General features: G+C 30.6%; 1 protein-coding gene across 5 annotated transcripts in view; it reads left to right on the top strand.

Annotated features, from left to right (window-relative positions):
* Window positions 1–13,614, top strand: part of CWC22 (CWC22 spliceosome associated protein homolog) — a 51,239-nt gene that overhangs the window by 25,532 nt on the left and 12,093 nt on the right. For all 5 annotated transcript variants that reach the window (XM_063094014.1, XM_063094022.1, XM_063094039.1 and 2 more), the window contains exons 8-14: window positions 365–418; window positions 2,236–2,371; window positions 2,470–2,676; window positions 2,767–2,829; window positions 6,702–6,806; window positions 8,107–8,188; window positions 13,251–13,311. In XM_063094014.1, coding sequence (XP_062950084.1) covers window positions 365–418; window positions 2,236–2,371; window positions 2,470–2,676; window positions 2,767–2,829; window positions 6,702–6,806; window positions 8,107–8,188; window positions 13,251–13,311 — 708 coding nt within the window. The remainder of the gene's footprint in view (window positions 1–364; window positions 419–2,235; window positions 2,372–2,469; window positions 2,677–2,766; window positions 2,830–6,701; window positions 6,807–8,106; window positions 8,189–13,250; window positions 13,312–13,614) is intronic.

Here is a 13,614-nt window from a genome sequence, read left to right as displayed (position 1 = left end):
AGACTGACAATTAAGGACAGACTAATAAACCAGTATCAAAAAAAGTAAGCAATGTTGATTTCTACATAGGAATGCTTTATAAAAACTGTACTTTATAAGAATTTATTTTGTTCTATTAAATATCCATGGTCATTAGTGATGAGCCACAAAAATGTTGGCTATAACTATAGAATTATAACTAGTTAGCCAGAATTGGCACTCTTTCAAATGTATTATTTTCATCTTATAACTTTTTTATAATATAAAAATTATCCTTGGGTGTTACATATTTTAAATTGAGTATTTAGTAGGCTATAGATTCTATAGATAAATGAGAATTGGTTTCAGTTTATAAATTAACTTTGTCTCGACTTTCACTTTTTAGCAACTATGTCTGACTGCCTCGAAATTTGTGGCACATCTTATTAACCAAAATGTGGTAAGTAATTATCTTCAAAACTTGGTCCCATTCAGTGGCATTAGACCAGAGGCTTGATGCCCCTTCATTGATCTCATCTCTGTTTTTGTTTTGATTTTCAGTCCGTGGGGTAAGTATCTTATATTTTAGTTTTAAAACTATAATAAATGCATTTAATGTTCTTTAATATAAAGAGGAATCAGAACACTTTTAAATATTTTATCAAATTGATCTAAGTACTGTACATGGCTACTTGAATATAAATTATTCCTTCAAAGAATGTAATGAATCATTTTATAAACAATAAAGTTGGTATCTCCTCCATTCTTTGTCCTGTACATGGTGTTCATGAGAACCTACTAAATATCTGATGTTCTATAAAAAACTATTCTCTCCAACTACATAGATGTAGTCATATGTTTTTAGAATTAGTTTATAAAATATAGTACATTAAATAGTTTTAATCTGTTTTAAATGCAAATGAGTTTATCATTTTATTGTTTAGTTTTTGTGTTTTTTATTTATCCACGATTTGATGGTTTTGATTTAGCTGCTGTTTAACCTTGAAAATAATAAAATTGTTCTTGTTCATACCCAAAGGTTTCCTTCAGACATATATTATCATCTTTAATATTTATGTATAAGAGGAAGAATTTCGAAATCACATAATCTTATTTCGCTAACATTAAATAATACTTTAATTCTTACCTACATGAAATTTTTTCCAGTGTTCATTCAGAAACCTTTTGATCTTAACCTGGTTAGTTGTCATGTTATTAGAATGATAGCTTGCCACTTAAGACCATGGAAACTTAATTTTCACGTCATAACAGCAGAGATATGTTTCCATTTTTTAGTGTATCTTACACCTTTACTGGAGATTTTTGGGCATTGCCACAAAATAGATAAATAGATAAAATAGCAATACAAATTTGCATCTCCCCAACTGTGGTACAGGTTAATATTTTCTTGTCACTGATGTAAGACTATTTGATGCCCCTCCATCTCCCCCCCCAAAAAAAACAGTTTATATTTTTAATATTGTGCACAATGTGAAGAGGATATTCCCCTGAGCTGAGATTTGGATGTCTTCCCTCCACATTTCAAATAAGTGCCTGGCTTTAGAAAGGAACACATATGGTGTTTGAAGCATGCTTCATTTCCTTCTGACAGCAAAACTTCTCAGTAGAATCCTATCTCCTCTACCCAGCATTGTTAATAAGTATTAATTTTTGAACATGGCTTGTGTAAATAATTTGATTTAATTAAAAAAAGAACTATTCAAAACTTATTGTGTGCCAGCCAGAAACTGTTAAGATATTTTGTAATTAAATTAGTATTCATGTAACTTAAGGGCTATTTGCTATCTAACAGAGTTGCTGATAAAATAAATTGGGAAATGGATATATAAAGAGTTGTAGTCATGGCGAAGGGTATTATAAAAAGAATCATTGTTACTGTTCCTCATATAGTGATTATGAAAATAATTACTCATTAAAAATTAGTACATGATTTTTTTAACTTTTTAAGTTTAACTATGGCATTTTCTGTACATAATGTGTAAAAAGAATTTCTTCTGGAGATTATTTAAATGGTATTCAGCGTAGTAAATTAAGATTTTTGGAGCAATCATTTGTAAATTCTTAACAGATACATAAAGAAAGTGATCGAAAAATTGTATCCCATATTTGGAGTATTTCTTTGTACGTTAAACTTTCCCCATCATATGTGCAATATAATCATTGTAAATGGATTTACTAATTTTTAAAAATTATCAACAGTAGGTTAATATATGTAAAATCATTTTCTGTCTTCCATATGTCTGCATTCTATTTAAGGCACATGAAGTTTTATGCTTAGAGATGCTCACTTTGCTCCTGGAAAGACCAACAGATGATAGTGTTGAAGTAGCTATTGGTTTTCTCAAAGAATGTGGCCTCAAATTAACACAAGTGTCACCAAGAGGAATCAATGGTTAGTTTATATTCTTGATTTGATATTGAGCTTTGGTTTGAGTATTACAATTTTTATTACTTATTTTATTGTCTTTTTTTTTTTCTGTTTAACTTTAGCTATATTTGAACGCCTTAGAAACATTTTGCATGAGTCTGAAATTGACAAAAGAGTCCAGTATATGATTGAAGTGATGTTTGCTGTACGGAAGGATGGATTCAAGGACCACCCTATTATCCTAGAAGGACTTGACTTAGTGGAAGAAGATGATCAGTTTACTCATATGCTCCCTTTAGAGGATGACTATAATCCCGAAGATGTTCTAAGTAAGTCTGGGGGCTGGAGGTTGGGAAGAGGGGCACCAACAAATGTAAATATAGAAAATAAACACTTAACTTTTAATTTATTTTTTAAAGATGTTTTCAAGATGGATCCTAATTTCATGGAGAACGAAGAGAAGTACAAAACTATTAAGAAGGGTATGTAGAATTTATAAAATAATTTATTTGGGGTAATTAGAAGCAATTTAGGTAGTTATGTAATACTGATAGAAAGGAAAGATTTATAGATCACTGAATTTCACCTGCTCTTATAAGTCCATTCTCTTCCCTGTTTCACCATGCATTATTTTTCTTTCTAGCACTTGTCCATGGTATTACTTCATTCTTAATAGTTTACCTCATTGTTCCTTTTCTCTTTCCTTTTATTTAAAGTATGCATTTCTTAAGTTTCACTGCTCTTAAGAAATATTCATAGATTACTAGTGGCCTTTATTTAATTTCTCTGCCACTTACAGTCTGAGCCACCTAGTTTAATATTCAATTAAGTGGTATACTTTATTGTAAAGTGCTGTACGTTATTATTTCTTGAAGCATGTTGATATCCTTCTGATAGCATCAGTCACAGTTTTGTACAAATGATAATAGTTATCAATTTATTTAATAAATTGATAAGCTTATTAAATTTAAGTGTTAGTAAATTGATAATGATTATCATTTTTACAGCATTAGTATATTGTAAGCACTAACTTTGGACAGATTTGGGGTTGTACTTTGTCTTTGACATTATTCAGGCCTAGTTATGTAATAGTTTTATGAGATTACTTCCCTTGAGTTGTGATTTTTACCTGAGTAGTACTTATTGCCCTGGAATTTCCTGGGAGGAAAGAGCAGAGACCTCGAATTCTGTCTTGGTCTGCATTCTATGCTTCAGTTATGCTTAGAAGTGGAAGGTAAGGAGGAAGCCTTCCATTTCTATTGATTATCCTAAAAATCTGGTACACTAAATACGTTTCTCTTCTTAGATTCTAATTTCCTAGGAGCTTTTCAGTTTCCAAGCATAGAGAACTCCTTATATACACTTTGCCTTCTTTTCTTAATAAACTTCTTTTCCTATAGTCTTCCTAAAAGAAGCCAAATGATTTTTGTGGAATTCTTATACGTGGTATGATTTTTTTTCTTTTTTAAACTTGGGAATACCCTATCCATTTCTTCAGAGACTAGACAGTTAGCAAATGCCTGAAAAGTAGTATTTTAATTTACTACAGCAGTTCTTAAATTCTTTGGTCTCAAGATCTCTTTACACTCTTGAAAATTATTGAAGACTCCAAAGAGCTTCTGTTTACATAGGTTATATCTATTGATATTCACTATATTAGAAATTAAGACAGAATATAAAAGTATTTATTTAATCATGTCAAAGTAGTAATAGTAAATCTAGTACATGTTAACATAAATTACATATTTTTATGAAAATACTTATTTTACACAAAACAAAGAAATTTAGTTGAGAATGACATGTTTTGTATATTTTTCAAGGCTTAATGGTCCAGCCTAATAGAAAACAGCTTGATTCTTATATCTGTTTCTAAATTCAGTCTGTTGCAATAGGTTGTTTTGATTGAAGTACATGAAGAAAAAATCCTCAACAGATCGAGCCTCACATAGATTGAGCCTCACACAGACTGAGCCCCACACAGATATGTGGTTAGAAAAGGAAGGAATATTTTAATAGCCTTTTCAGATAATTGTGTATATTCTTCCTTGATACTATGCCAATATTTCATAACTAGTAGTTTCTTAAAAATTAATTGCAGTGTGCTGAAACAATATCAATGAATTTTCATACTGTTACATTTAAATCCATTAGTCTGTGACTTTGGATCTTTTACCCATGCATGATTTTGTAACATGTTGCATTGGTTATTTGGGAAATACTGATTCACTGAGTTATACACATCTTCTAAATGTTAACATATTAACATTGTCAAAATCAAATTAACATATTAATACAATATCTAGAAATCACTTTTGTTAATATTACCACCTATATTGACAGAAAAGTTAAGTATTAGGAAGCTGTCAAACTCACAGCTTAGATATAGGTTTTCCAAACTTCAAATTTTCTCTAATTTTATCATAGTGGCAAATACTGTTAGTTGTTTTCCTTGAGGTGACAGTCTCACTTTGTTTACATTTTAGAAAATGTCTGCCAAGTACCTAATAACTATTGATGGCCATTCTTTCAAGTAAAAGTGAAAAAAGTAACTAATTCATCTTATAATTCAATTAGACAACTGCCTTTTCCTTCAGATAACTGTCACCGATTGTACATTATCTTTAAAAAAGTATATTAACTTCATATTTTGTCACTTAGATTATGATAAAGGCCTGCACTCAAGGGCTGATATTTAATAAAAATAATGTCTTACTTTTTCATCAAGGACATTCTTAAGTGAAACTGACTATTTTTCCTACTGCAAGAGTGTGGCAATAAAGAATGCATTGACTACTAGTACAGTTTGGTGCCTTGATTTGTGCTTGGGTTACAGCCAGTTCTAACCCCCATTGCTTTTGGATCATCATCACAGCTGCCAGCACAGTGATATAAAAATAGTTTTGACCTCACAAACCACCTGATAGGTCTCAGTGATCCCCCAGGGACTCATAGACCATTCTTTGAAACTACTGCTTTTTTTATTGAATGAAATCCAATTGTCATTGTCCAAGTGATTCCAATAAGTAGATTCTAAAGTGGAGAGATGAGAAGAGGATGATGTAAATGATTAGACAATTCATTTGACCTTCATTCTTTTGTAAAGTGTTCTAGAACTGACAGAAAAAAAATGGCTGCAGCAGGAAGTGGGCACAGCTTTAGTAATTAGCACATTAGAGTGACCCAGGTGTACTTGTATTTTAGGTTTGACAGCATTTGGGAAAACAGCAGGAGTTCCCGTCTCCCTACAATTGAATACTAAATAGTTTCTTCTTTTAAAAGTCTGTCTAAGCCATGTTTGCATCATGATAAACTAGACACTTCACGTTATTTCTTGATGTCACATTTTTTAGAAATATTGAGGAGATTTATATGTCTGATAAGGGCTGAATGACAACTGTACATTTTTATAAAATGATTTATCTCTCTAGTGTGAAGTTCTCTGCTGACATTAAATATGTGGTTCTTGGTTTATACTTCTTAGTTAAATATAAAGAAAATAGAATTTTCCTAAAAATGATTTGACTTCAAAACTTTGTATTAAAAGGTCTCTGATTATCATAGAAATACAAAAGTGAAATGTTTTGCAGAATCTTTTTTCAGGCTAACGTTGAGCAAAATACAGTTTTAGTTTTTGTCATTTGTTTACTTTTAACATAATGACTGACCTCATGTAGTCTCTTATATACATCACTGTTTTCATCTAGTTCTGAATGTGAGTTGTATTTTAAGACGTGATAATCTAATAACGTGCCAGTCTTACTAATTTTCTTAAAGGCTTTTAAACTTCTGTTTCTGTTTTACATATGAAAAGTTTTCAGATTGATTGTAATGTTCAATTTAATAAGTTTGCATTTTAATAAAAATCTCATTACTGTTTATTTAAAGTGCTCACTAATTCATGCATTTATTTTCCTCTCCCTTCTTTGTACTCCCTTCTGAGTACAATCTTAGCCTAAATTCTTGTTTCTTATATCTAGCCTTAGCTTTTTATAATAGACTTTTTTCTGATGATGAAATAATATTTTAACTCCCATCTGCTAATTTCCATTTCTAATTTTTTTTCCAGTGCTCTTGCTCTTTTGGAAAACTTTCATCTACTTTTTCTTTGTTCTTCTTATCCCTTCCTTCTTTCATGGTCACTTTTTATCTGGCAGAAGAATGATACATATCTCTAATCAAATCAGTTGTAATACTTTCTGACTACCTAGACAATAACATGAGGCTTGTGTAATCATCTCTGTTGGCTCTTATGCCACTGTGGATTTCAATGAACTGAGAATTATCTTCTCAGAATGAGATACATGTATATCACCTGCTCATTCACTGTTTTCCTAAACTGACCTTGTTCTTGTAGAAATTCTTGATGAAGGAGACAGTGACTCAAACACAGACCAAGATGCTGGAAGTAGTGAAGAGGAGGAAGAAGAGGAAGAGGAAGAGGGAGAAGAAGATGAAGAAGGTGAAGATGTAGCTAATTCAAATAAGACTGTAAAATACTCTAAAATTAAATTCACTTGAATGTAAATCCCTAAAACAGTAATTCTCAATCTTTTGGGTGGTTGGGAGGGATGCTCTTAGCATCTAGTGGGTTAAGACTAGGAATGCTGTTAAATGTCCTGCAAATCATAAGACTGCCCACCACAGCAGAGTATTGTACAAACCAAAATGCCAGTATTGCCAAAGTTGGGAAACCATGCTCTAAAAGAATTAAACAAGGACATTCATTTTTTTAAACATCAGCTTAATTTTAATTTGGCATTTTATGCCTTTGATTATGTTAATAAACTATGAAAAAGGTACATTCATGTTGAGTGGATGTGATTTATGTAACCCTGGCAAGAATGTGACAGATGAGAGTAACTAGATATTTGCTATTCATTTTGGCAAAATAGAGCGGGGAGGCCAAAAGCTATATTTGTACAGAAGCAGGCATGACATACTTCTTCAGTTTTGATTACATTATTTCAGAGAAAAATAAGCTCAGAACTTTACTCTAAATGTCTAAATATAAAGCTATTAAACATACATAAACTGGTCATTATTTACATCTATTACATATTGGAAAATATTAAAAGTATTTATCTTTCCCTATAGAGTATAATGTATTTTAGGTCTGTCTTACAGTGTAATTGTTTTTCTATAATGTATTTTATAAAAACAGCTTTAATTTTTTCCCAGTGCTTTCTTTATTCAAATTATCTTCCAACTATCCTACTATATTTTACTTCAGAATTTCTTCATTTTATGTAGAAATAATGTTCAAATAAAAACTATTACATAGGTATAAAGAAAGTTTTAATGCATTAGATAAGAAAATTTTGACAAATACAGATGTTTATATTGGACCCATTCAACCTGTCATGATAACCCAGTGTTCTCTGAAATTGAATTTCTGCCCACAAGTTATAGTCCTCCAAAATTTACCAAGATATTGTTTACAACTCTAGAAACAATATTTTACCAAACAATAGCATGAGTGCAGCCTTTTATAAGTGTCTAAATGAGCAGGTGACACAGAAACAAAAATAATTCTCCTTGGCTTGGTCTGGACTTCTTTGAGCTAACAAAATATGACAAATGACTTGAAATAGTTACTTTGAAGTCTATAAATATTAATTTACACAGTAGAAAAGAATATCATTATTAAATTCTGAGAGATTCTAAAAAGTTTATGAAAGAAAATATTACAAAGGTACATTTTAAGTTCCTGACATTTACTTTTGTAGTTTTGTAATTTTATTATGTTTAATTTCTTACAGGACAAAAAGTGACTATTCATGACAAAACAGAAATTAATCTGGTCTCATTTCGTCGTACAATTTATCTTGCTATTCAGTCAAGGTAAGACCCTATAGCTCAGGTGATTCTTTTTGTTTGCTTGTTTTTGATAAAGAATGGATGAGGAGATCAGGATACATTTTAGAATCTGACAAACAGCAAACTAGACACCATTTCAGCATTCTCAAACTATCTTTTTCTCTACCCCTAACTTATGCCCAGGCTCAGAGATCCCTACTATTGGTTCTTTGTTTTAAGAGCAAATTGTCTTATTTGGAAGGTCTAATTGTGTTACATAATTAAATGTGTGTGGGTTTTTTTTTTTTGTGTGTGTGTGTGTGTGTGTCTATTTCTTTTGTAGTTAAATATCACAATAAAAACCTGAAAACCGCTCTGTATTACAAGCTAGCACAGTATTTAATTGTATAATGGAAAATTAATTTTTTTTTTTTTAATTTGGTTTCTAATTCTGGTTCTAAGCAGAGAAGCACTGTTGTGATGACTTTTGGACACTGTTTTGCTATGCACATGTAAATGAATGTATGATGGAAATAGAAATTAAGTGTAGGAATGTTTTGAAGACCCTCTAAAGTAATGTTAAGTAAGAACTTCTCTTATGTCATGAAAACAAAACCTATTCCCTTTGAAGTCTGAGTTTGGTTTTGAAGAAAAATAGATGAGAATGTTAAATGCTTAATGTGTCTGTTATTTTGTATGTGAATCAACCTATTGATTTAGTAGGCACAGTGTTTACATTTTACTGGAAGAGTAATGTTTTCTCAGTTTTGTTTTGTTACTAAGTTTTTTATATTTCCATTTAGTATGATGTAATAGCAATAATGATTCATAAGTAGGAGTCATCTTGTTTTCAGTCTGTCTGAAAATTTTTTGGCTTTAGATTCATCTTCAAATAGAAAAATTTTAAACAGCAAAACAGTGACTGGAAATGTTTTTGTTTATCCTTACCTATTTCTTTGCCTTTCACATGAAAGAGAAAACTGTTATTTATTTATTTTTTTTTAATATAAAAGTAGAAGATGAGAAATTTTTTTGTTATAGATAAATATTCTTAAATAGAGTTTGACCTTTCATTTGTCGGTCCTATTTTAGAAATCCGACAGTAATCAGTTGTAAGCAGCAGATTCACAGTTTTACTGTTGCTATTAACATTAACTTTGAAGAGTTACAGTGGAGCTCTTTGAACAATTATTTAAAAGACTTTTTTGTTATTGTTGATCTAGTTTGGTAATCGCTACATCACACAAAATACTTGATAAAGTATTAAGAAACAAGTAACAGCCACTGTTACATAGTAGTACCAATCCTGGTAGCAATAAGTACCATCTTATGTGTTGGAAGTTGTTAAGAGTTCCCAGCTCCTAAATGCCTAGTAAAAAGAAAAATTTATGTATGACAAGGGTTACCATACTCAAAAATTCTTACAAATGTTAGAAAAGAAACCCAAGACTTCAATAGACAGGTATTTAAGGAACTTGGATTGGAGATTCATATAATGAAGTTATAAAACATGATTAAAAATGTTATCAAATATCACTCTAGACAAAGAAGAGTTATTATTGGTCATTAAAAAAGCTGAGATTTTTTTTGTTTTTTAAAGCAGCAGTACTCAGTACTAATGATGATTTTTGTGAGATAGATTTAAACATTATTGGTGAGAATTTATATTGGAAGATTTGTTATGGAAAACCTTTTGGAAACATGAATCAAGGGCTTACTGTCCAAGTCATTTGACCTTTTCTTTTTCATTATTATATTTCAGAAAGAAATAAATATTGACAAAAAACTATGTAAGAATTTTATGGTACAAAAAAATGGAGACAATATTATTGTTCATCACAAATAATCAAAATGTCTATTATGCTACCATTGAAAATTAGGTTAATGGAAAATTATTCTAAATGTGGGCAGATGGTCTGATATAATGTTAGGTGGGAAAAAACTAGACTGTATAGAACGGTGCTTGTAATATTATCTTAATTGTCAAAATAGACAGGCAGATTCTAGAAATAATTCATTAATGTATCAACAGTAGGTATCTTGAGGGGATGTTGGAGATTACAGATTTTTATGTGTCTGTTTTTTCCAGCTTTTAATACTTTTCAAAATTCTTCTGTTTCTATTATACCAGACTAGAAATCAAGAATAGAATGTAATCATTAAGTCAGGTGGCTATCAGGGCATTTTATACAAAAAGTTCACTTTTGAAAATCTTGTAAACAAAAGTAAGTTCCAGCAACTGAACTGTGTGGGGATTCCACTTTTTAAATTTCTTTTTGTTGAATGTTCTCACCAATACTCTTGTCTTCCTACTGTTACGGCTCTTTAAATTACCCTTTTTTATTTACACAATATAAATCTATATAGTTTTCTTTGCTATTGAAAATAAATCATTCCTCTTTGTTCTTGATTTTAAATGATGTTCATCAGTAGTCTGATTTTGTATTACTGAAGCTGTGATTATCAGAGGGAGGTGGTCTACCATGTCCCCACCAATTTAAAGTTTCTTAATTTGAACATATCAACAAAACCATTTGTAAACATATCTTGGAAACTGGCATTATTGTAAATTAATTTACTTAATATTTATAATTAGTGCAACTTTAAAATGGTCTTGGTGTAAGGAGTCATTAAATACTTTGAAAATAAAGCAAGAACAAGGAAAATAGAATGTGGTACAGCTGACTTTCTCCCTGATATTTCACTTATTAGATAAAAGGAAAGTAGTAAAATTTCTTTAGCAGCTACTTGTTTTTCAGAAATTTCAGGGGTTTTTTCTGAGTACTAATTCTGTTTAAAGAAAAAAAAACATGGAAAAGAAAGTCACATCTGTTTTTATACTTTTTGGCATTTCAAACTCATTGAAGTTTGTTGACTACAGCTTAATGTTTTGATCTTTAATGCTAGATATTGTTTAATATCACTTGTTATAAAATCTCTTTCCTGGTAGGTTTTTTTTTGTTTTGTTTTGTTATTATTCCATTGCTTCATTGCCCTGTTGTGCTTATGAGACCTAATAAATAATAGGAGCTGAGGAATATAGATGAACTGTAAAACTAATTTCATAATTATTATATTCCAGTGGGTAATGATTTTCCCTGGTATTATCAAAAGAGTGAGGGTTTGAACATTGTACAAAAGGTGCAAATATATTAGCATTATTCCTGAATGAATTTCATATTAAGTTTGCTAATTCTCTTAGTTGAAGTATATTGAAGATATTTTAAATTTAATTCATATGTGCACTGTGTGAAAGCATTTTTTTTCCTTGCAATTTATTTTGGTTATTCCTATTTTTATACTTAGTTTTTATAAAATATGGAAGCCCTGTGTTTGGATATGAACCAAGATAACTTGTGAAAGTGATGAGTGAGCACTAGGTGCCATGCTGAGCTCCTGGAGCATCTTTCACCTCTTCCTAACTTGGATCAGGGAGAAGTGGAAATACTTAGCAGTGTAGAAAAATGTAAGAAGTTTGCAATATCTATTAAACGTAGGTGGAGTAACAGTATAATCAAATATATCATTTATTTTTCCATGCTGGGATTTTAAGCATGAGAAATTTGACCTGTGTTTGCTCCTGTCTTAATTAGGGCTTTTATAGTTTCTCTAAACACATAGTACATAGTATACATTTCAAGAAACTACTTTTCAAATGAAATATTAGTTATGGCCTTTTCTTATGACATAGTGGATGAGAAAACGTAAGTATGAGGGTACTTCAAAAAGTCCATGGAAAAATCCCTGTATCTTTCAGTTCTATTTTTCCAAAGACTTTTTGAAGTACCCTCGTATTTCTTTGTTCAAGTCCTACTTCAGGGACTGTGTGGCCAGGAGCAAATCTCACAACACCTCTGAGTCTCATTTTTCTTATCTATAAAAATGAAAGGATTGAATCAGATTGTCTCTAAATCTTTCTGAAATCCTAATTATGTATAATCCTAAATCAGGATAGTATCCTATAAGTGTTTTTGCCTCCAGTTATTGTTACTAATTTAGGTGTTCATTTGTGACTGGTGAATAAAAATACATTTCTTAGAAATTTTAGCAAGTTAGAAATATTTATGAAATAATTGTTAACATTTTAAAGCTTTCATTTGTCTTTGTCCTCATTGTTAAGCATGTTGTTTTACTTAAGCTTTTGAATATATTTATTGATCTTTTTCTTCCTTAGATTTATTTGACAAGTAAATGTAGAACAGAACAGCTGGCTCTCGGGAAAACTTTCAGTGTTGGTTGGAAAGCATTCCTTGAGATATGGGGTCTGGTTTCCCAGACGTAGAGTACTTATATTTGGATTATCAAATCAGGACAGTTAATAAATTCTTTATGTGCAGTTATTACTCTCTGATGTTTGAAGGAAAAGATATTGCTAATACTTAAGAATTTACTACTGTTGTACTTCGGTGACCAATTTGGAGATAAAGAATATTTGATAAGCATAATATTGTTACAGAAATGAGAGAAACTTACATAGTATGCATAATATTGTTTTTTCACCTTAAAATGAGGAAAATACATTTAACAGAAACCCTTTTATCTGACTAGTTATGGCTTGAGGTTGGTTGGCTTGAGGGAATAATAAAAACCAATTCATATACTTCTCTCTCTTTTTTTGTCTTTTTTAAGTTGAGATTTTAGTCACATATCATAAAATTCACTCATTTTAAAGTATACCACTAAATTAGCAGTTTTAGTATGTTCACAGAGTTGTACAACCATCACCAGTATGTAATTCCAGAACATTTTATTACTCCAGAACTAAATCCTGTAACTATTAGCAGTCACTCCCTTTTTCCCTTAATCTACTTTCTGTGTCTATGGTTTTGCCTGTTCTGGACATTTTATATAAATGAAATCATATATATAGCTTTTGTGTCTGGCTTCTTTCACTTAATGTAGTTCAGGGTTCATCCATGTTTTAGTATGTATCATTCTTTGTAGAGTTAAGAGCCATGATTTCTTCATATGCACAATGTAATAATATGAAATTGCAATTTAAAAAAAGATTATTCAAGATAATTATTAAAGTAAGATTCTTATATATAAAAGAGTGCTACAGTTTTGCTGCAGGTTTTTAACTGTTGTGACTGTCTTATCTCCACAGTTTAGATTTTGAAGAATGTGCTCACAAATTACTGAAAATGGAGTTTCCTGAAAGTCAGACAGTATGTTAATACTTTTTTTTCTTTCTATTAGGAAACATATATTGGTTATTAAAATGTTTAAGGCATTTAATAGTTAGGTTTTGTGAATTGAGAGAATAGCTCAGTGCTAATATTCATGTTTAAAATGTAGGTTTTCTATAATTTTAAAATAACTCAAAAGTCCTCGGTATTTCCAGTGAGTTAAATTGTCTGCTTGAATGGGACACTGCACTTTACATAGAATTTTTGAGTGGTTGCCTCTTAAATCAAATTGTGGCTTAAAAACAATAGGAAATTTGTTTTTTAATGAATTACCTGATCCAT

This window comes from Cynocephalus volans, chromosome 1 (genome assembly GCF_027409185.1).
Source record: "Cynocephalus volans isolate mCynVol1 chromosome 1, mCynVol1.pri, whole genome shotgun sequence".
Lineage (NCBI taxonomy): Eukaryota > Metazoa > Chordata > Mammalia > Dermoptera > Cynocephalidae > Cynocephalus > Cynocephalus volans.
The sequence above is the reverse complement of the archived record's forward strand: the minus strand, read 5'-3'. Positions and strand labels throughout refer to the sequence as shown.